Below are 22,491 nucleotides of genomic sequence, written 5' to 3'. Positions count from 1 at the left end.
CACCCCCCACCCCCACAGCTTAAAGGAAACTTTACCAAAGCACGTTAGACTACACGACACACAGTTTGTACACAGTGGCAAGACGAGGATGCTTCTGCTCAGGTTTTATTCCATTTACGTTAATTCACTCACACACACAGTCACACACACAGTCACACACAGACACACACATACAAAAAGGGTCTGTCCTCCCTCCGTCATTCAAGTCATGGGACGCTCATGGAGCAGGGTTAATGGTTAACACTGGTTGAAAGGGGGAAGTGGAGGTGAGGGAGGGGAGGGGGTTGATGGTGTCACTAAAGTAAGTGGGATTGTGGGGTGGGGTGGGGGGTGGGGGTGGGGGGCACAATCTGTCACTCCAGTTCATCCAAGTGCCAAAAGACAAGTCCGTTAACATAACACTGATTATTATTTTCCACCTGATCCAAAACCACAGAGGGCTGACACATCACAGACAAAGCTCCACGACACAGAAAAGTTCTCCAGTTCAGATTCGGCTCCTTCCTCCAGCAAAGATGACGAGGTGCAGCTTCCAGGAGCAGCACGCCGGCCACCAGCTCCACGTTGAATTTACTGGCCATGGGAATCCAGTGTACGCAAAAACACCTGAATACTCAAATCCACCACATCACACAGACGTCGGCGCGTCGTCATCACGGCATCACTTTGAAACACTGTCCGTCATCCAAACCGCTACTTCCAGCAGGAATGGCGACTGTGACACCTGTACACCTCTTTTGAATTCCTCTGAAAAACTTCTGTAAGTGCAACACTTTCGTAAACTGTCCTGTCAATGAATGTAAGTGAGATTATTTCCTCCCAGACTGCTTGGTCCACAGCATTGTTCAGTTCAGCCAAAGAAAAAGGGGGATAAAGGAAAAGAAGTCTGCGTTTGAAAAGCCCGGCCTCCTCCTCTGAGCAGGCGCCTCTACCTGCCGAAGATGCTTTCGTACTCGAGCAGTATAAGCTCCACTATCTGGTTCTGGTAGACCATGTGGACCGCGATGTTGCCCGTCTCGGTCTCGGGCCTGAGCAGCGTAGATGTGTATAAGAGACAGGGCTTTAGGTGAGAGTGTGTTTGTTTGGCTTCAGTGAAGCTTCAGGGTTTCATCTAGAAAAACAACATTACGGTCTTTACACACATCTTTAGGGCCTGCGCTCGAATGCTGAGGCGAGCCTCACGACACACACTCTGTAACACTGTGAACGCTCCAGGCAAGAGCATAATAGCCTTTTTAAATAGAATCTACATCCTTGCATGCAGATGCACAAAACAATAACATATTCATAGAGGGGAGAAAAAAAGGAGATTAAATCCGCCCGCTGATATACGTAGACCTCCATACACTGAATGTCACGCTATAAATTTCCTCAAGAAACACCACTTCATAGGTACTGAATTACAGCAAACACAGTGCCATATAAATGCAAATTGGAAACCAAGGCAAATGTCATTGTGAACATATGATATTGCCACTGGCTCCGGCGGGCTAAGAATACACGTTAAACCTGGCTGTAGTTTGTGTTTGCCGCCCGCAGGCTGATCGGTGTGAGGAAAGGTAAACACAAAAGAGGAAAAACTCGGCACGGGAGTCAAACAGCAGTTGGTATAAATAAGATCTCCTCAGTGCCATTTATGATCCGTGCACATGGCGCTCATTGAAGTCAGTGTAGGTTTTAAGAGTTCATCTGAACAGTCGGGCACTTTGCTGAGGAGCAGCAGACGGAGGGAACGTAAAAGGCAGTTTTCATGAAAAGGTGTTCAGGAGCTGATCACATCAGAAGAGTCACGCTGCAGATCAATAGAGGGACTGACACAGTTTTAACTGTGAATGTGTCCATTCTCATTTGTTTCATACAGTGATGTAAAATGCATTATTTTGCAACACAAACAAACATTATGTTCAACATCCTGTCACATACACAATGTGTGTGTTTTATAAACTGTAACACAGACACAGGTCAGTGCGGTGACATGTAGAAACTGATGACTGAGTCTGTGGTAATGCATTAGTGTCTGGATCAAATGAGCTTTATGCACAGTTGCATGACTTTGTTGTCCCTGAAATGTTCAGACTCAAGTGTGTATGTGCTGGGGATGTGTGTGTGTATTTGCCTGACTGTATGTAGTTTAGTTTATTTATTTATTTAACAGGGACAATCAATTACATTTCTGAAAATGCGACAGAGTTATCTAAAGGGCCAATTTTCATCTGGAAATTGGATGTATGTTTGTAGGAACAATCTCCGTCTAGATGTTTTGTATTTAAATTTTTCTGCCGTTGATTTTACGTGGTCGTGGTACTCTGTCTGTTCTTGTTTAGTGGTAAGATAAATTTTTGGACTGATTAACCTTGTATTTTAAGACCATGTTATGGCCCTTCCAGAGTTTGTACACTTTACTTGTAAATGTATATAGACATAGGTTTGAAAAAATATAATTCAGTGCCTGTTCAGGCTATTTTCAAATGTTCCATATCTGAGCCAACAAAACTTTGGGAAATAGAAACATGATATAATCCTTTCATTTAGCAAAATTATGCTAAATAAATAAAACTGTCTACACAAAATATATTCAAAAAATAGAATGTAAATGTTCCTGTTTTAATTGAGGAAAAATCTGATTTACATCAGGACGTAAACAAACCAAAGAATCTGACCAAGCATTAAGTGCAACTTTAAAAACCTTTCAAATTTGATGCCACACACGTTTGAGTCGGCTCTCAAAAAGTACAGAGGGTGGATTCATGTGTATGACTACAGTTTTTAAATTTCAGTCTCACTGAAGGTCTTCTCATCTTTATTACATCCAAAGAAATGATGTGACTGGGATTTAATCATTTCATTAGTACGCAGTCATTATTTATGTTAATAATATCTGATAGAGATCATTTAATAAATGAAGGGGGTCCGTGTGTGTGAGCTGTGTGAGCAGTTGTCTTACCTGCGCAGGTGCTTGAAGAGGTTTTGCATTGTGTCGTGGTTTGGTTTTGGCAACTTCTTGATTAAGTCTTTGATTGAATTCACTCGCTGTTTGTAGTCGGAGCATTCTGAGGCAGAGACACACAGCAGGTCAGTGAATACACATGTCCAGAGCTCCACCTTGTGGCCAAGTGGTGGAAAAACTTCATGCATCAAGTGAAAAAGGATTTTAACTCCAACAGTGAGTTCAACATTCTGTTGGTCCTTGTGTGTTTTAATCGTGTCAGGCCTTGTCATAGTGTATTTGAATGGAGGTGAATCCAGTTACTCACTGATGGCGTTAACAAAGTCATTGAAGGATCCGTATGTGAAGAGCGGCTCAGGAAGCTCCCTGAAGAACATCTTGAGAGCTCCGGTGGTGACGTGGATGTCTTCCCACTTACTGTCATTCAGCTCCACCTTCTCATCTGACGGAGGGAGGGAAGAACAAAAAAAGGGAGCAATGGACAATCAGACGACAAAGGTTTTAATACAACAGAACTCATCCCTGACAGGTGGTCAGACAGGACTGGAGCAGAGGGGAACTAGAGTCCTACCGTGATTCACAGCAAAGCGGAGCTTCTGTATCACTGCCAGGTTCCCGCTCACTCTGTATAAGCCGTCGATACTGAGACCTGCAGGACAAGGACACAAGCTGTGTCAGTCTATCAATCTAATACTGTAAATAATGACACTGTATAAATGCCTCATTATATATAATAAAATAAATACATGGAAACAAAACATTAAGAACCTCGACACTAAGTGGGTGAAATCATTGTTTCATCAGCCAATCAGAAAGCTCTGCCACGATTTAACCTGCTGAAGTGGCCAAACAGCCTCTGATAAGAGCTGACATGAGCCAACATGCCTGCAGCACAGCGAAAAATACGTGCAAAGGTCACACACACAGATAACAATTACCAAATACTGTCTGATGGGAAACTGTATGTTTGCTTACTCCATCTGCTGAGGAAGGAAGACCATGAGATACTGTTGAAAACTTCAGATAAGGGACCTTTAGCTAACCTTTTTTGTACCTTTGATGTAAACCGATATAAATTTAGTTAAAAATGATCAAACTTTGATCTATATACACAATACAATAGAGGTGTTTAATGTATATATAAACAAATCACAGAATCCTCTGTCTGAACTGACTGGACTGAATCATCAGTGTCACTGACTGAAATAGTTGTTCTTAGCACTGGAGCTCCTCTTACTGGTTATTGTGAATTCAGCTGTGATACACAGTGAGTCACTTAATGTTTAAACGCTTCATGAAAAACTACAAAACACACAGAAAGTATAACAATGTGATTCATCTGTTTGCTGTGATACTGACCTTAAATACCGTCGATGTGCACAGAAAACAATCAGCTACAGACTAAACTTCAGTCAGTGCTGTGATGCCACAGCATTATGACAGTCATGTGATTACTGACATGTATTTAAATGATGTTGCATCTAATGAAATAATTCTAATTACCAAATTGATGAATAATTTGAAATCTGCACTATATGCTTTAACCTCTGATGTCAGATTCAGCTCTTTTGAACAGACAGATGTTTGGTTGATAGTTTTCACTCATTCTGAATGACTGTATCCATGATTTTTTCCGCCTCTGTTCACATCCCTGATCATTACTAACCATGGTTTCTGAACGACAATGAGAAATGAAATAGGATCAGGTGGCTGCTGTTCATACCCGTGTTCTCCACATGGTCGATACACATTTTGACGAAGTTGGGCACTGACGTGTTCTCGCGCTGGCACAGACTGGTTAGGCTGCAGCCAAACACCTGATCTGTGAATTGGCAAAAACACATTAATCATCAGGCCACAGAGTCTGCTATTAAATATTCACACAATGACACATATTCATTCACATGTACGGAGCTGGTGTCTGTGCATCATCCTGTCTGAATACCTTTGATGTAACCCTTGTCTCTGACAGCCTGATATGTGGGTCGACGTGTGAGGAACTTCTTGAGCTTCAACCTGGTTTTCTTCTGGTCTGATGAGTCCATACTCACAGAGGTCTTCATCACTGGAGGAAGACAGGCCGGATATGAGTTAGTTTCTTTAAGACACTAACAATAAGCAGATTTTTGTTGTAGCAGTAAAACACAGACTCTCACCTCTGCTCTTCTTGGAGTCCCGGTGGTCTTTCTCTTTGTCCTGTTTCTCAGCTCCTGGAGACTCAGGCATGTCTTCCTCAATGGCCTCATCTGACTCCCAGGCCTGGACAGGGTGAGACACATATACAGTGTTAGACGCAGTGAGATTCAAGTCAGCTCAGACCTAATTTACTCTTAAGGCTCATTCACTCCATCCACATTTGCAGCAACCCATTCACATTCCTGAGTTTTTCTCGTGTTTTGGTCATGTATCATGGGAACATCTGTATCTGAGTAATTTCACCTGTTGCTGCAATGAAGTAAATCTTTTAATTCTGGTTTGGACTTTAGAAATGCACAGATACAAGCCGTGTCTACTGTAAGATAAACTCATCACAGGATTTTACTCATGAAAGTCAACATGAAAGTGAAAATGAATATAAAAGTGTCTCCTCACATGTGTGTTGATGGTCTCTGTGAGGGCGCGGAACCAGTCGTTGATCACGCTGTCGATCTCTGACTGGATCAGGAGCTCTGTGCCCTGACGGGTCTTCAGCTGCAGGAGGAAAAGTCAGCGTTACATCACCCTTTTTCAAAGTGTTTAGATCACAGTGATCACTTTAAAATGCCTAAAAACAGTGAAATACCTCGATGACATGCTTCTTGCTGGACTTGTCCTTAGAGGCCCAGTCCACAGACCCCCCTCGCAGATCCACAGTGAACTCGGGCTTGGACTGGTTGCTGCCGAACTTCTGAAATCAAGGGAATGGTGTGTGAGAGATGATAAAACAAGGACACAGTTTTAGGAAGACTTTCATCAAACAAGAGGACGTGTTCACATCAAACACAAGAAATCAGATGAAGAGTTCATTTTCAAAACATTCAAAACTATTTAGTATTTGAATTTCTGCCCAACATCCTCAGCATCTGTCAAACCATAAACTCTACATCTATTGCTGTGCTTGTTGGAGCAGAGATCAGGTCACACTCTTTAACACTCATCAACTCTTCAATGATACAAACTCATCTTTATTAATGTGTTACAAGAAAAGCAAAAACCCTGTTAGTTCTTGTTATTAATGTCACATGCATATTAATAATCAGTAAAAGCTTTTGGTTAGATCCTTTTTAAAATTCAAGCCTTTCAATGACTTTCAAGGTTTAGTTTTGTTGCTGAATCAAACCATGTCGTGCAAAATTTGAAAATATATGTTTATTTTAAATTTATAAATGTATATAACGATAAATGATAATTGTTGCAACCAATTGCAGGTGTGAATTCTGACTTCAGATCAGTGCACTGCTATTCTTCCAGTCATCACAGAGTTTAGGAAAAACAAACAAAAGTGACGTGTTTTGGAGCAAGAGAAGGTAAGAAGAGGGGAGTGTGCTGCTGGTGCCTGGTGGGGTTTAAATGCTGACCATGAACCACACTGTACCCAGTTTGAGTTTGTTGAATGTCATGTCCCATCTTTCTCCCCATACCTCCAGTCATCTCTTTTATAGTATATAATTAATAAAGACATACAACACAGAGACTTCATATTTTATTTTTTTCTGCCAAATATAAATAAACCCCAGTGAAATTCACAAGCTTCTGAGGCCAAATTTCATCTTTCCATCCATCTAAAAATAATAATAAAAGGTCTGTGTCCATGTGTAGTGTGATTATAGATCAAGTCTAGGTTCTACATTAATACTGTGAAAGTATCAAAGCCTCAGTCCACAGAGAAATGCACACAGCCTGTATTCAGAAACTGAGCCTTAAAACCAGCCGTCAGGACTTCTGGAACTTTGTGATGTCACAACAAAGCAGTCACCAAGCCCCGCCCACCTGGACCCACCATCCAAACCTTGCAGGATTTGGTTTTTCTGAGTGTTTACCTGAATTCTGCTATAATATAATACTATAACATTGAGCCAATGAGAAGAGAGACTCAGAGACTCCTCTCTTCTGATTGGCTCACCGGCCTGTTGGTACTAGAGCTCTAGAGAGAAGCCTGAGAGAGGAGATGTAAAACTACACTGAGGTGGTTTTTGGTTCTTAAAACCACAAATATATCTTCTTATGGATCAACACTTCAAATAAAACACAGAAGAAGAGGAAAATATTGAGCTTTAAACCTGCACTCACTGATTTAGTTGCCACTCAAAGGAATAAATGCAACAATGAAATATTATCACCTTTCAACATGTTACCAAACAGTTGCCTGTTTAGACATCCAGCAGACACATTAGAAGTTGCATTTGTGTCCACCTGATGAATCAGTATCCAATATTCCCTCTCTTTTTGATCCATTTTTAGTCTCCACCTGCTCCTGAGGGAATCTGGCTCTTTAGCAGCTAATCGCTTCACTATGTTCACCAGCTGGTCGCTAACTGTGTCTGCCTGCTGTTTGGTGCTGAGCAGGAAGTGAAAAGGGAGTTTATCAGAACTGTTTCGCTGAAAACACCTGCGAACAATGTTGATGATAGTCATTTAAAATATTGATTAGTGCAGCTTTCTTCCAGTGGGATCAGCTAAATCAAGCTTCACACACACACACACACACACACAAACATGAGTCTCCCGGTCAGTGAAGACAGGCATGAGTGAAAGAATGAAAGACAGCAACACATGCAGAGAGAGGGGACATACAGCGGCAGCCTGCACTGGCCTACAGTTCACATAGGAGACAGCAGGACGGGACTTGACTGAGTGCTTCCAGTTGCTAAGGAGAGTGAGGAGCAGCTCTGGGATGGAGCCACTGCGGTAGTAAGACTTCAGGGAGGAGAGGAGAGGAGAGGAGAGGAGCAATAAACAGAAGATGACAAACGTCACAGCACAGTTGGCAATGAAGACAAGCGACTATGCAGAAATAAGGAAGAGAGAAATAATGTAGAGATGAATGGAAGAGTGAAACTTTGCAGATACATGGAGCTGATGGGACACCTACCCAGCTGGTGCTGCCCCCCTGACCCTTCGCAAAGAGCAGAGAGGAACCCTGCAGCACTGTCCACGATGAGGTCCAGTTCTTCCTGTTGGTCACAATAACAAAAACAAAAAAACAAAGATAGTTAGATAGTTAGATAGTCAGATAGATAGATAGATAGATAGATAGATAGATAGATAGATAGATAGATAGATAGATAGATAGATAGATAGATAGATAGATAGATAGCAGAATTCCTACCTGACTTTCTTTCCATTCTCTGTGATTTTGGTGACATTGAGGACTCCACACTTCTCTGAAGGCTGAGGAGGAAGACACACACACAGATGAGAACCTGCTAGAGGGCACCAATAAAACACACACACACACACACAACCACACACAGGCTGAAGCTTGAGAAGCAAATGGGCAGTGTCGGAGGCTGGAAGTGGCTCTGCTGCTTGATGTTATGTCCAAATACCACCAGCAGAGGGCGCCTGACAACTGCAGCACTTGTGCTGGTTGATATATTTTTTTTGGAGCAGTGTTAGATGTGATGCAGTTAGGTGTGGGATGTGACATGCAGTAGATGAGAGAAACCAAATGGAAAGTGAAGATTAGGGGATAAGAAGTGTTGTATTTGGATGCAGCTGAAAGCAGGATGGTGATGATGAGTGCGGTGCAGTGCAAGCTGGGATACTAACGGTCGAGGGGTGCTTAGGAGATGAGGGGCAGGAGTCAGAGTCTGGAGAGCTCTGCTTGGGCACCGGAGCACACTCCTACCAATAAGAGGCACAAGAAAATGAGTTTCTAACAGCTAGCAGCTAACTACAAGACACATGAAGTTAAGTCAGTCTGATGAGAGTGAGGAGGAGAGAGTGGATCAGGAACCTGGAGAGGAATCACAAGATTGAGCTGGATGTTAATTCAGGTCATTGAAAGATGAAGATCAAGGTAAAAAGCAAGTTAGGATTTGGGTTGAGTCAACATGCTTTTCAAAGAGATAAACTGCAAGATGCTAGATGCTGCTTTCTTCCTGTTTATCCACAACACAAACAAATCAGACGTCTATGATTGAGTCAACGTGTGGATTTGATCGTCGTACATTCTGAATGTTTCTACAAAGAAGTCGAACAAGGGATTTTACTGACAGTGAATCAAAACTGATCATCATCTGATTCGAGAAGAGAAGAGAGGCTCTGCATGGTACCAACTTTATCTCGGTAAAGAGAGAGACGGAATCTCCTCTTGTGCGGATCTGAAGCGAACCGCCAGAGTTTGAACGAGAACTGCAACAAAACCAGCAGAGTTAGCCTCCAGTATATCTGATAGCATCTTATAAACCAGCACAGAGTTAGCCTCCAGTATATCTGATCCCATCTTATAAACCAGCACAGAGTTAGCCTCCAGTATATCTGATCCCATCTTATAAACCAGCACAGAGTTAGCCTCCAGTATCTCTTATAGCATGTTATCAACCAGCAAATCTGACATTTTGTCGCCATTGAGCGTCAACGTTTTAGCTGTCAATCATTTAACATCTTAATGCCATAGAGGATATTGACAGATGTTTTTTGTTTGTTTCTATGGAATTCACTTTGTTTAAATGTAAGCACTGATTTTATAAGTACAGACAAAAGGACCAACTAAACCATACATCATACATCTTTTGACTATTTAGTTAATGCACAAATTGCCTTAAGTGCAAAAGTGACATTTGTAAGATGACATGATTTTATTATTTCCTTGCAGACATGGGAGTGTCAGGTAATAAGACTGTTAACAGACCATAATGTAAGGTGTAACACTGGTATGAAAACACTAACCTTGGGCAAATTGAATAATTAAAACAAATTAAAGGAGGCCACTCTGTTTGATTTTACATGTCAGCTCTATGTAGTACTTCATGAGAAGCACCACTCAGCGTGTGAAGACAGTTGTATAATGTCCTCTGTGTCTCTAACCGGAGCTTCGGAGATTAAAAGATGTGGACCTTTGCCATGCAGTATGCAGCACGGCATATAAACTAACACAACACAACATGAAACTGTTGACATTTAACAAAGGACAGCAAAGTGCAAAGTGTATCCTTGTAACAATCAAAACAAAACTGGATTAAATCAAAGCTCATTTGTGGCGTAACGATCATTCTGATGCTTATGAGTTACTGCAGCAGGAGGAGCTGAAGTTACAGCCTGTTGTACCTTATTTGGTCAGTTAGGACCAGAGTTGTGGCAGGCTGTGGTAATGAGATGTTGCTTACTTTCCTTGCATCATAAGAACCAGCCTCTGTATAGAAAGTCTCTTTTCACATAGTTTTAGTTGCAAATTGTTTCAGAAATGCTGGAAAGTTTTGGCTGCTGGAAGCTGAACTTATCACTGTACAACCAAAGGCACTGCAAAATAAACATGAAATGAAAAATCTAATGTAAATTTAGTTTTGTTTTGACTTTAGATAGAGATATAAGGATTTACCTGTGTAGAGAGTTGAGCCTGTTGAACAACATTGTCTCATCTTTGATATCACAGACATCTTAAAATGTCAACTCATGTGAAGTCGTGTGCAAACATTTTAAATCTGAAGCATACATGAGTAATTTGTGGACAAATGATTAATTCAGGAGCATAAATACATTGTTTGTCTTCCATGACACTTGCTGAGCTCTGAGCAGGTTGCATTGTGGAATGTAGTATTCTGTGTTTTTGTCTCGTCCCGCAATAGAAACTAGAAAAATCTGACTCTGCTGCCTTCACTTTGACTATTCTTTTTTTCATTATGTCACTTGGGGACCCTTTAACTTAATGCAGGGGTGATAATAAACCACTTTAGTACTCTTTTAAGACTAATGGGTTATCTTACGATGTGAACGTTCTTTAGCATGCTGGCCTACACCTGAATGTGCCCACAAACCAGCAGGAATTAGTGCCAAACTGTAACTTAAACCACTGCCACAGAGCTGATGTATTGTTGTTTTAATTGGGGTTTCACCATCTGATAACAACAGTCACAACATCCTGATTTAAAACACAGGTAGTAAACATGCTTTTCACTTGAATAATTCACCACCATTTGCCAAGATGCCCAAACACAAGAGACAGATTCAGCCACAGACAGACAGATTTTCCTCTGTTGGGCTGAGAATGTAATCAGCACTCAGGGATTAAACTCACAGCCAATAAAACAGATAGTGGTAAGACCACACGAGAAGCCTGCCAGAGAACAGGAGAGGCTGTTTCCAGACCAGTCACATGTTACTTCTCAGATTTTGATGATTTGATGAGCGCCTGTGTGAGGGTCTTCAGGGTGCCTTACCTTGTCATTGAGGTCTAACACATAGGTGCTGTGTCTCCACTTGGTGAGGACGATGGGATCCTGCTGCTTCCTCTCCAGACTGCGACTCTTGGGAACCTCGCCAGACTGAGGGGAGATGTTATACTGCGGAGACACAGAGGAGAGCTAAAGCTTAGACATCAGAGTTATTCCAGCAGACTCTTCAGTGTCCTCTCTCTCCTACCTCTCCTTTTACTGTCCACAGCACCATTGGACAGAGGGACTTCTCTTACAACCCTAGTATTGTTTTCCAAAGTCAACAGTATGGTCCACTGGGAATATCCATGCCCACTCTGCTGTCCACTCACTCTGAGAATGGAGCGATCTACTCTCATCTGTTCTAAAGCCTCTGGATTAAGGTGTAAAGAGCCAGTAATAGTCAGTCACCCAGGGTTCAGCACAGACCTGGCTGTGTGACCTCCTCAGACACTCATCCACTTACATTAACAGGACCAGACTTAAGACTACACGCCAGGAGGAGGAGGAGGCAGTTACAAGTGTGTTACTGGGTAGAGGTGTTAGGTGATGTAATATGAGAAGATTTTTTTTGTCAAAAGCAGGAGATATTACTCATGAAGGGAAGACAAAAGTGACAGCTAATGTTCCTCAGTTAATCTTACCTTGGGCAGTTCCCACTCTGACCTGGATCCATCAGCGCTGTAGTAGTAGGGCCGTCCTTGTTCATCCACATGCTTTATCCACTGTAAACATAAACACAAGTCAGCAAACACACGTGGATACAATCAGCTGTGGAATAACAGAGAGATGCAGAGAGTTAAATCATCCGCACTCTCAACAGTACAATCAAAAACAGACCGCACCTTCTCCTGTGTGTATTCAGACACGTAAAGAGTGTGTCCATGTTCATCCAACTCCTCCGACCAGCCTCTAGGGGGCGACCCGTACTGGCTGTCAGACTGACTGGAGTGGGTGCTGTGGTAGTTCTCCTCTGAGGACAGCAGCTGTGGAGGACGGACAAGGAGCAGAGACAGAAGGCTTTATGTTTTAAATGAAGTATAATCATCATACAATACATAACAAAAAATACACGAGAAGACATTAGAGCTCTGATAGAAAAGACTCACTGGAACATGAATATCACTTCCTCAGCTACTCAGTGGGGATTTCTGTGACATTACTGCATTCTCTGCTATTTTACAATCTACTGTGGTTTCATTCATGATATGACAGTGTAATATACACTCAGTTTATTAGGAACACCTAGTGAGAACTAATGCAGTCTAATACAACAATCCTGCAATAAATTCTACCTTCATGAAGGTTACTGTATTATTGTTGTTATAAACAGACGTTTGACTATTTCCGTTTTTTGCTCCTTAGCTAGCTACTAGCGAGCTCCTGTGCAGATTAAGATTGCACAAAGCCTCCAATTAGCTTTTAAAATACTACACACTGTTATATAAATGTTGAAAGAATACTTTTATATTTTGGGGAAAATCCTTATTAACTTTTTTTGCTGAAAATATGAAGCTACAGCCAGCGGCACCTTAGCTTAGCTTGGTACAAATCCTGGAAACAGCTAGCCTGGTTCTGGCAAATTTATGTTTTTGTGTGGATTAAACAAACAAGATTAGAAAATAATGTGTTGCAGTAATTAGTGAGCTTTAAGAGGTGCTGGCAGGCACACTATTTGACCTTTGAGCAGAGCCAGGCTAACTGCTACTTCCTGTTTGCTGTCTTGTTTAACTAACTGGCTGTAAGAAAGCAAATAAGAGCGTTTCCCAAAATGTCCAGCTGTTCTTTGATCTATTACAAACAGTATTTTAAAATCTAATTGTGGGGTTTGTATGTAAACTCTTAACCAGGGGCACAGGGACTAGTAGCAAAATAAATCTGGCCCGTGAAGTTTCATATTGCTATCTAAGTACAACATTTGTCTCTGAACTGTAGTAAAGGAAAAGTATCAAGTTGTCTTCTCTGTCTATTCTATCCACTTTCCTTTTTTTCTTTCTGTAAAATCAAATTGCAACTTCTATTTTGAAAAGTGCTATATGAGCTGCATTTAGCCCTTTATGTTCACAGTGTTTGTCTGTGGTCTCTCAGTGGACAGATAAATGATTATATAACTGTGATGAGTCCATCTGGTTTGAGGATCAAATTATATTCAGACTGATATGTTGATTCAATTTCTTTTGACTGACTCATCAGTCAGCTCTGATTATATTCCAGTAATACTAAAATATATTTAGCCTTCCTTAATCTCCCTCACATGATGCTGCAATACACCAATATACCACAGGGGGGCAGTGTTGGATAGTGAGGCAGGAAATGACAACCTAACAGGAAACCATGGCTTCCCCATATCAAAGGCACTCTTGTTTCCTTACCTTCAGTAACCACAGCACCATTTTAAAAGTCCTTTGAGGTCCACCACACCTTCACCACAGCCTGTTTATTTTTCACAGACTGCCAGAGAGTCCATTTACAGGCTGTTTATGTCCTCACCGACTGAGGCTTCACCTCAGACTTTTCCTCACATGCAAGCTAAACACCTGAATCCTGTGTTCAAGCATGTGATCACACCTACTGTTTCCTGCGCACCAAACAGGAGTGGAAAAGTTGCTGTGGTTTTGTTCCTACTTTCTTCATGTTGAGAAGCAGCCAAGGCTTGTAAACAGAAGTCACATGGTCTCACAATTATTTGGACTTTTTATGGTGTGTTTATAACTTGCAAAACCACAAAGAGAAATTGGCTTAAACATCGCTCACCTCACTATCAACAGTCCCCTGGCTGTCTCCGCGGATACTGCTGGTGCTGCCGCTGGTGTCCCTGGTGCGCGGAGGCTTCCAGGTGCGCTCCCCGGTGGCTCGGTTGTAGTAGAAATGCCTGCCGCTCAGGTCTTTGTGGGTCTCCCAGTCGCCCAGGATGTGTAGAGGTGAGCCAGAGGGGATGGGCGGCAGACTGGACTGCGAGATCTTCAGCTCCTGGAGGTTGGTGTAGACCGGAGAGTCGGACCGGCCCTGGCCTGTAGGTGATGTTGTCTGGAGGAGGGAGAGAGGTGGTCAGATAAACAACAACATTTGTTCAGGATTTTATTTCTATATTCCCTGACTTCTCCAGAGACTTTATGAACGTCCTGATTTCCCAAAAATTCCATAACCAGAAAGGAGCCTTGAAAACATTCCAGAGTCTGCTGAGATCTAAGCATCTGTAGGAATGTTGGTCCAGTTCAGTACAGAAAAACCAGCAGCTATCACTTCCTGGTTTGGACCATGGAATGTAACAAGCTGCACATTTAGCTGCAAAGACACAGACATGATGTACATAAACCCAACTTCTTCTACTAAGTATGAAAGTGATGCAGTAAGTTATGAATATCTCTGACTGTCTGCAGGGCAGGATGCAGCTGCTGATCAAATCAGATGCCCATGTGGCTTGCAGACACTTCAAGACCGCATTGGTCCAGTTCTAATCAGGTCCTCAAACCAGATGGAGCAGAGTTACATAATCATTTATACATCTACTAAAACTCCGGATGACAATATGATCCGTGAAAACAAGCACAAGTGTAAAGCCCAAATGCCAAAAAAAAAGGGGGCTTTAAGATGCTTTTTAAAGATGTGTACTGAGAACAGCCAGAAGTCCTGAAAAGCAGACCACCTGAAATTGAGCAGACTGTACAGCAACTGAGGTGCGACAAAAATGATAAAATCATCATGAAATCTTTAGGTAGAAGAAAAGATCTGATTTTTCCAAAGTTGTTATGTTGGAAAAAGTTACACTGAGCAAGGGAGCTCTAGGTTTATGTTTGAATCAAAATTAGTCTGTAGATTTTTGTTACACAGATTTCTTTTAAACACTGGATCCATATATTATGTGTAGTAAAATTCTAACTATGCTTCCCAACTGTGACCTGATGATCGCCTATATGCTGATACAGACACCAACAAACAGAAAACAGGTAGATTCAGTATTTTCTCAAGAACATTTTTGAAAGGACACATGTTGCAACGGTTGAAGCTGTCACTTTTCTGAGGCAGAACAAAAACAATCTTCTTAGCAGCCGTGTTGACATAAACATTAAAATTATGTAAGAAAAAAAAAAGTGGTTAAAATAAACAAGATGAAAATGGGGAAGTCAACTTTCTGAACAAAAGGTTTGTGTGAATGGTGATAGGCTGTATAAAGTGAAGTCAACTAGCAGCATCATGAAAATGATGATGAAAATCAACATAACTTCAGGGTGACAACTTGTTAACTTCACTGGACTTTGTGCAATTTTCTTTTCTAGCTAAAAACAACTAACCACAGTCAATACAATGATCCTAATCATGAATGTGGCCCCACAGTGTCACTGCAGACACACTTCAAAGACAGTTTTTCTAAGTCTTTGAAAACTTGGCAGCATCCGAAGGTCACTCCACAAAAGCCATAAAGCCATGTTTCCATGGCTACGGCTCAGAGCATTTAACGCTGCTCTGAATGCTTCTGAAAAATATTTTGGGTTTTGGAGCAGCGCTGACTCTCTGACTGATGCCAGGCTTGTGTCTCTCTAGAGAAGATCCCACACCACACACCATAAAAGACAGAGCAGATAAATGCCCAAACAGAGAAGAATTAGATATCAGAGACTGTGCCAGCCCCCCCCCCCCCCCCCCCCCCTGTTTGTTTCAGGTGAGGAATGTGGGGGGAAACACGCTTCAGTTAGAGGGTTTGGACTGTTTTCAGGACACAGATGGGACTTCCTGCCGGTCTTGGAATAACAGGAATATTTTTCACATAAATTATTATTTAATATCCTACACACATGCGGGGGCAGAGGAAAGGTTTCAGTAGCGTCCTGCTGTTTTCAGTTAGGTTCACCCGCTGTTTCTCAGTTTCAGTCCAACACACAGCAAGTACTCCAGCATGGAGGCCGACCAGTGAGAGATGATGGTTTGGCTGAACTCAGCTTCAGACTCATCAGTCACAACCAGAAACGAGCCAGTGTGTTGCAATTTTAATTGGCTTTTTGGGGAATAATATGATAACGATCATGACTAAATGCAGATGGTTTGAGTGTGGCCTGAAATCGAGGCTGGGGTCAAATCCATTTGGATTCCACTCAGTCCAGACAAACCAAACTGCATCCGGTGGAGCAGTAATTAATAAGCTTTAAGGTCCATTCAACATTTTTCTGTCTCTACTTTCATTCAGAGAGTAATACAACAATCATTTTGGACAGAATGGAGTTTGCACACAGACTATTACTGTGCAGAACACAGGCTCACTGTTGACATGCATCCTGCATATGTCAATCAACCTCATAGTGTTCATGCTGCCTTTACAGGAAGTATTTAAAGTAGTACTTTGGTTATTTAGTGTTGACGGCAAGAGCAGATTTAAAAAGGAATGGTCAAAATGAAGTAGATCCAAAAACCCTTAATGCAATGTAAGATGGAGGCCATCTTGGACAATACCAACCATCCTCTCCACAACATTCTGGCAGGACAGAGAAGCAAAAGTCTCATCTCACTGCACTGCAGAACAGAGAGGTTCAGGAGATCCTTTGTTTTGGCTAATCTAATTATTATTGTTTATTTATTATTAGATGTTATTATTATTATTATATCATTATCTATCTATCTATCTATCTATCTATCTACAGAGATGTTCTGGCCAACAAATCATATTCTCCAAATGTAGGAACATGTTTGTTTGGTACAAGACCAACAAAAATCAAATCATCATTTTAAATTTTCTTTCAGTGAAAATGAAATAAAAAAAAAGATCATTCCAACTGAAATCATGACTCATAACACAATCGCAATATCTGCCAATATAATCGCAATATGATGTCTTTGCATATCATTCGTTCCTAATCCCAGTGTGAAGACACTGTTTCCAAATCACCTCAAACATTATCAACTAAAAAATATGCTGATACTGATATATAGTAGTGATGAACTAAACTAAGCTAAAAACACTGACCCAGTTAATATATCAGCTGGGCTCCAGCACTATACAGCGACTTCAAAATCTTTTTATAATAAGAATAAAAATGACCAACTGCTCCCTTGAAATAAAACTAAAAATAGAAGTTCTATCAGGAGACACTGAGCGCCCTCGTTTGCAGAAATGGACTGTTCTCTATTAGAAAGAAAAGCCTTACGCAATGTGCACCATATGCAGAGACAGAAGTCTAACACATGCCTGGAATAGCAGGAGGCAGCACTTTTCTAAAATGGTTAACTGAACTCTACATCAAGTGTTTTACTGGCACACTGCAGTCACATGGTATCTGCTAGTTTCAGACAGAATAACTTTTGTTTGTTATTAACGCAACCTGGAATCCAATTTAACAGTCATAAGAGAACAGAGCTGGTGACGGCTGCCAGCGACTGATGGAAAGTTCTCAAAGTTTGAGAATGGACAGTTTGAGAAAAATGACAGTTTCAGGAGGTGAAATCCATCTGCGCTGGCAAAGCTGACACCCAGTTCTAAATTCATCTCAGAGTGGACACAGAGCAAAGGTACCTGACCTGGTAAAAATAACACTTTTGAAAGGTTACACAAACTAAGCAAAAATCGACATATTTTCACCTCCATCTTGCCTCATTTCATTTGACATATTCTGTTATGTGTCACCTTGTTTCTGGGGCTGCACACAAACACGTCGTCGTCATTCTCCCCGGCTTTCCTGTAACCTCTGAATAAACTGAATGTACGACGCATGGCGGCCATCAAATGTGACAGGACACACACGGGCTTCACCTCCAAGAACCACGCTCCCTTTTCTTCCTCTCTGCCCTTCTGACTGTGCGACGGTCTGACTGAAGGTAGGAGGTAATTTGAGACTGACTGTGACAGAGGCAAAGGGGAACAGGATCTTTTTACCTCACAAACACACAGCACAGTACACAAAATAATCTGACACAACAGGAAATCATAGAGAAAAAGTCAGTGCTTCCTCTATCAGAGTGTGTTTCTGTGTGCTGGAGTCAAACTGCGCAAACAGACGTGTTGACAGACAGAACTGGCAGTTCAGGCTGCTTCACCACAGGCCAGGCTCTATATTTAACCCGACTGCTACAATCAGACTCGATGTGTTGAGGAAAGATAATACCCCTGATCGCTGCTGCGCGGCTGCTTCGTCCCGCGCTCCTCTTTCACCTGAACAAATGAGCGCTGAGGAGAGAACGAGCAAAGCTGCTTATTTTGTAGGACAAGAAAAGACATCGAGACAGAACAACAGACAACAAGACAAGGAGGGGGATGTTGTGGGTAATAAAAGCTCCTTGACAAAGTTTAACAACCTTCAAGATAACCCACATACGAGGGTTGAGATAAAGTATCAGTGAGCTGCAGCACAATTCTCACAAATCATTGGAAAATACCGTTACATATTCTACATCGTCTACTTCGGCCGTTTGTTCAGGTATTGTGCAAAAAATGTTGTAATGCAATTAACATCTTTCAACATACTTGGTTTCAGTTTTAAAATGAAGAAAAAAATATATCTGACCTTTTGGTAGTTTATCATTTTCTTATGGTTTTTATTTTCAACTACAGCAGAAATCTATGAGTGATAGACTTCAAGCAACCATGAACCCAAACATGCTGCAAACAGTAAATGTTGTCTGAGGCATTTCTGGATTAGAGCCTGGTTGATACTCTTTTTTCTTTGAGTGACACTGATATCAATATTTTAGGGCCTTCGCTGCTGCCACCCTCAGATCTTGCCTGTTCTCTCTAACTAGTCTGGACTTCAGCAGGTGGAACACAGCTCAGAGACGGAGATCAGGTGACTGACCCTGAAAAGCTGTTTGGCTGTATGTTTAGGATCATTGTCCTGCTGAATGATGAATGTTTTGATGTACTTGGCTGAATCTGAGCACAGACGTCTCCTGTAGACCTGTCAGCACTGAAATCATCAATAAATGCCAGTGTGTCAGTTCCATTGGAGCCACATGTGCTGTAACAGAAGCACTGCCATTTTTGACAGATGAGGTGGAGGTTTTGGTCCATGAGCTGTTCCTTTCTTCTCCACACTTTCCTCTTTCTGTCATTGTGGTAGAGGTTGATTTTTTTTTTTTTCATCAGAACATTGAACAGATTTGTTAACCGGATTATTTTTGTACATTTTTGCATCCTGTGGTGAATCCTCTGAGGTTACAGTCACAAAGTCTTATCTTGATCACTGACAAGGAAACATGTCCGCCCACATCCTGGACAGAATTCTTCACTTGCTGTTCACTGATAAATGTTTTTTTAATTCATCATGCAAATGATTTTCCACTGACTGACTGTGCTCTTCTGCCTTTTTCAGGTTGGTTGCCATTTCATAGTTTTGCTGATGTAAACCTGCTCAGATTGAAACTTGAGACTTGGCACTTTACAATTTACATTAGCATATCACAACGGGACAACGATATCAACACACTGACCTCGGATTCAAAAACCCCTTTTCAAAATATCATTGGCTTTCTGTCATTGATTAACACCAGCCGATACAGATATATCTGTAGTAATCAACAAGGAGTCGTTAATAGACATTACCGGCTCATGTGTTTTCATAATAAGTAGCATCAGTGAAAAACTTCACTGAACCCCTGGACAGTTACATCTGTTGAGTGAAGATGACTCTTCCCACAATGCACTGCGCTTGATTACAAATCTCTCCTCACTGTATTTTCATATTCTGATTCTTGGCTGGTTTGAAATGAATGTGATATGGCAGAGAGCTGGGGAGGCAGGGGATGGAGACCCGGGGTCTCTGACAGGTAATTAAAAATAGAAAGGACCTTAGGGGGCGGGAGGGATGGCTCACACAGCCTGAGGGGAGAGAGGTGTAAATGAGGGATAGATGGAGCGAGTGAGAGATAGAGGGCAGGAGTGAGGTGATGAGATGTGCTGTTGAATGAAGAACAGTCTTCTTCTCAGCAGCAGCAGCAGCAGTCTGTCTGCACAGCCATGATAAATGAGTTTCAGACTGCAGGCCAGTACAGCACAGAATCTCCACCAACTGCATTATAATGCGTTAAGCAGCCTGGAGAGTGTGTAGGCACACCCAGCATGGAAATGTGAGATTAATTCAACTCAGGGGTCTAATGGAGTATGTGAATGCAGAGAGGAACAGACGCACACAGCAATAGCAAAGGAACTGATGAAGAATTGGCTTGCTAATGGAGCCCAATGAGATTATGCTCTGCTGCATGGAACACAGCTTGCTGTAGCTGTTGTATTTATCACCATGTTGGGAATACTACTCCCCTTCCCCCTGTCCTCTCTCTCCTTCACTCTATCCAGCCTCCTGTCCCACTGTGCTTGTACAATCACTAGAAAATACCTGTGCCTCGCAGTGCACTGTAAATTAAACCATAAATTATTCTAAGTGTAAAGTAGTGCAGGTCAGGGCGAGGGCAGCGGGGACGCAGGAGTGTAGCTGCACCCTGCGTCCACTAGGTGTCTCTCTTGGGTTGGGTGGGAGGACGTGGAGCAGAGGCTGCTGGTGAGTGGGTGGGAGTCTCCATCAAATGTATCTGGCCATGAGGAAAGTAGCGTGAGGGGGAGGGGTTTCAATTGGTGCACACATGGCAACCCGCTCTGCAGCATCTCCATGCTGCATTTCAACACACACCATTAGTATCTGTGCAGCATATTCCACAGAACTGCACTCCACACTCCGCACAGCGGCACTTTAGCTGCTTTCTTTTCCTCAGAGCTGTAATGTAATTCAGTCACCTCGCTGCAGCTGTTTCACAAACTGCAGATGATTCACAAACCTGCTGCTGCCGCCGCCGCCGCCAGGACACAGAGAGTCGAGCTCATTACATCAGGTCTCCAGACCAGTGTATCACCGCATAGAAAAAATTACTGCTAGTATATAAATCACTGAATCGCTCAGCACAAAGATCTATATCGCTGACTATTGCTTGTGCAATATGAAACTGCCAGACCTCTGAAGGGTTCAGTGTGCAGCAAACAATAGGTCACAGACGTGGTGAGCTCAGTGAATCATGCAAACAGGAATATAGAAAGTCGACAGTCTCTTGACGGAATTCATAGTGTTGCACTTAATTTTACACATGAAAAGTGACAGAAGAGTCTGAGAGAGAAGTTCAAAGCCTGACCACTGTCACATCTGGACAACCACTGCATATAGATGCAGCGATTGTCTGTGTCCATAAGGTAAAATCATCAATGCTGAAGGGGATTTTAAAAGCTACAAGATCCTGTTCAGACCAGCATTACTGCTGTAATAAAAAAAAAAAAAAAGCAACCACACATTCATTTGAAGTTAGCTACTTGTTGATACAGCGGGGGTTCCAACGCAGGGGGTCTGGCAAAAAAGCACAGGGTCATTTATTAAAAAAAGTTAAATCTGCTTAAACTTTTTGTCACAATACTGCTGTGTTCAGGTCCATCGCCCACGACGATGCACAGACCGACGCCCTGCCTGACGCCTTCACTGTAGATCTTCAGAAAGGTTGTTTACTGCAGTTCCAACATTTGGTCAGGCTTCATTTACTTATGTGCCGCTGGGTGGAATTACTGCCTTCAAATTAAACAACTAAGTGATATTTCTTTATTTTTATATCAGACTTTCCTCTACGTCTGTGCATACACTTCAGTTGACATCTAATACAACAGTACAGCAGTATATCTTATGTAGCTTTATGGAGGTTATAATATTTTGTTTTGTTGATCCAACTTTATAATAATTTTTGCTGTTTAATTGTAGTGCATTATACTGACAGCTGTTTGTCCACCAAACTTACAGTACTGCACTGGATACGTCTATACGTCTTCTTATATTTTCTTCTGCTTCTTTTCTTTTTAAATTTCCTTCTAACTTGAAATGTTGGAAACTGCCTCAGTGTGACTTGTGCTAAATAACTAGGTTGTCGAATACACGTGAAAACATTAGTCAGATCAGACTTTCATCATCAGGCTACAGACACTAATAAATAAAATTAAAAAACATGATCACAGCTGTAATGCTGAAATAATTATTCAGTGTTTAGTTGAAAAGGTCTTTTCTGCCGCAGATGGCGTCTGCATCAATGTCACACCTCGGAGTGCGTGTGCATTTCCCCTATAACTAAGTTACATAATGTGATTGTGTAATTGAATTAGAAAAGGAAACGGTGGCGTGGTGATTGAGGGAGTTGCAGCCGTGACCATGGCGAAAACCCTGCCGATCAGGCGGTCACGCAGAGGAG

The 22,491-nt window shown here is 41.9% G+C and overlaps 1 protein-coding gene across 1 annotated transcript in view; it reads right to left on the bottom strand.

Moving 5' to 3' along the window:
- Window positions 1-89: 89 nt before the first annotated feature.
- arhgap12b (Rho GTPase activating protein 12b) overlaps window positions 90-22,491 on the bottom strand; it is a 55,136-nt gene continuing 32,734 nt past the window's right edge. Inside the window, exons 3-20 of the mRNA XM_087174743.1 lie at window positions 14,056-14,328; window positions 12,147-12,287; window positions 11,946-12,026; window positions 11,308-11,430; window positions 8,699-8,773; window positions 8,256-8,317; window positions 8,019-8,100; window positions 7,721-7,843; window positions 5,730-5,834; window positions 5,540-5,638; window positions 5,104-5,206; window positions 4,893-5,012; window positions 4,671-4,769; window positions 3,519-3,596; window positions 3,255-3,389; window positions 2,945-3,050; window positions 1,510-1,540; window positions 90-1,060 (exon numbers count right to left, since the gene is read on the bottom strand). Of these exons, the coding sequence (XP_087030869.1) occupies window positions 929-1,060; window positions 1,510-1,540; window positions 2,945-3,050; window positions 3,255-3,389; window positions 3,519-3,596; window positions 4,671-4,769; window positions 4,893-5,012; window positions 5,104-5,206; window positions 5,540-5,638; window positions 5,730-5,834; window positions 7,721-7,843; window positions 8,019-8,100; window positions 8,256-8,317; window positions 8,699-8,773; window positions 11,308-11,430; window positions 11,946-12,026; window positions 12,147-12,287; window positions 14,056-14,328 (1,968 nt within the window). The 3' untranslated portion in view covers window positions 90-928. The remainder of the gene's footprint in view (window positions 1,061-1,509; window positions 1,541-2,944; window positions 3,051-3,254; window positions 3,390-3,518; window positions 3,597-4,670; window positions 4,770-4,892; window positions 5,013-5,103; window positions 5,207-5,539; window positions 5,639-5,729; window positions 5,835-7,720; window positions 7,844-8,018; window positions 8,101-8,255; window positions 8,318-8,698; window positions 8,774-11,307; window positions 11,431-11,945; window positions 12,027-12,146; window positions 12,288-14,055; window positions 14,329-22,491) is intronic.

The sequence above is a fragment of the Seriola lalandi genome, unplaced genomic scaffold (assembly GCF_002814215.2).
Source record: "Seriola lalandi dorsalis isolate HSWRI2012SDOR001 ecotype SW California unplaced genomic scaffold, Sedor1 jcf7180002054378, whole genome shotgun sequence".
NCBI classification, from domain to species: Eukaryota; Metazoa; Chordata; class Actinopteri; order Carangiformes; family Carangidae; genus Seriola; species Seriola lalandi.
This window is presented reverse-complemented; position numbering and strand designations above follow the sequence as displayed.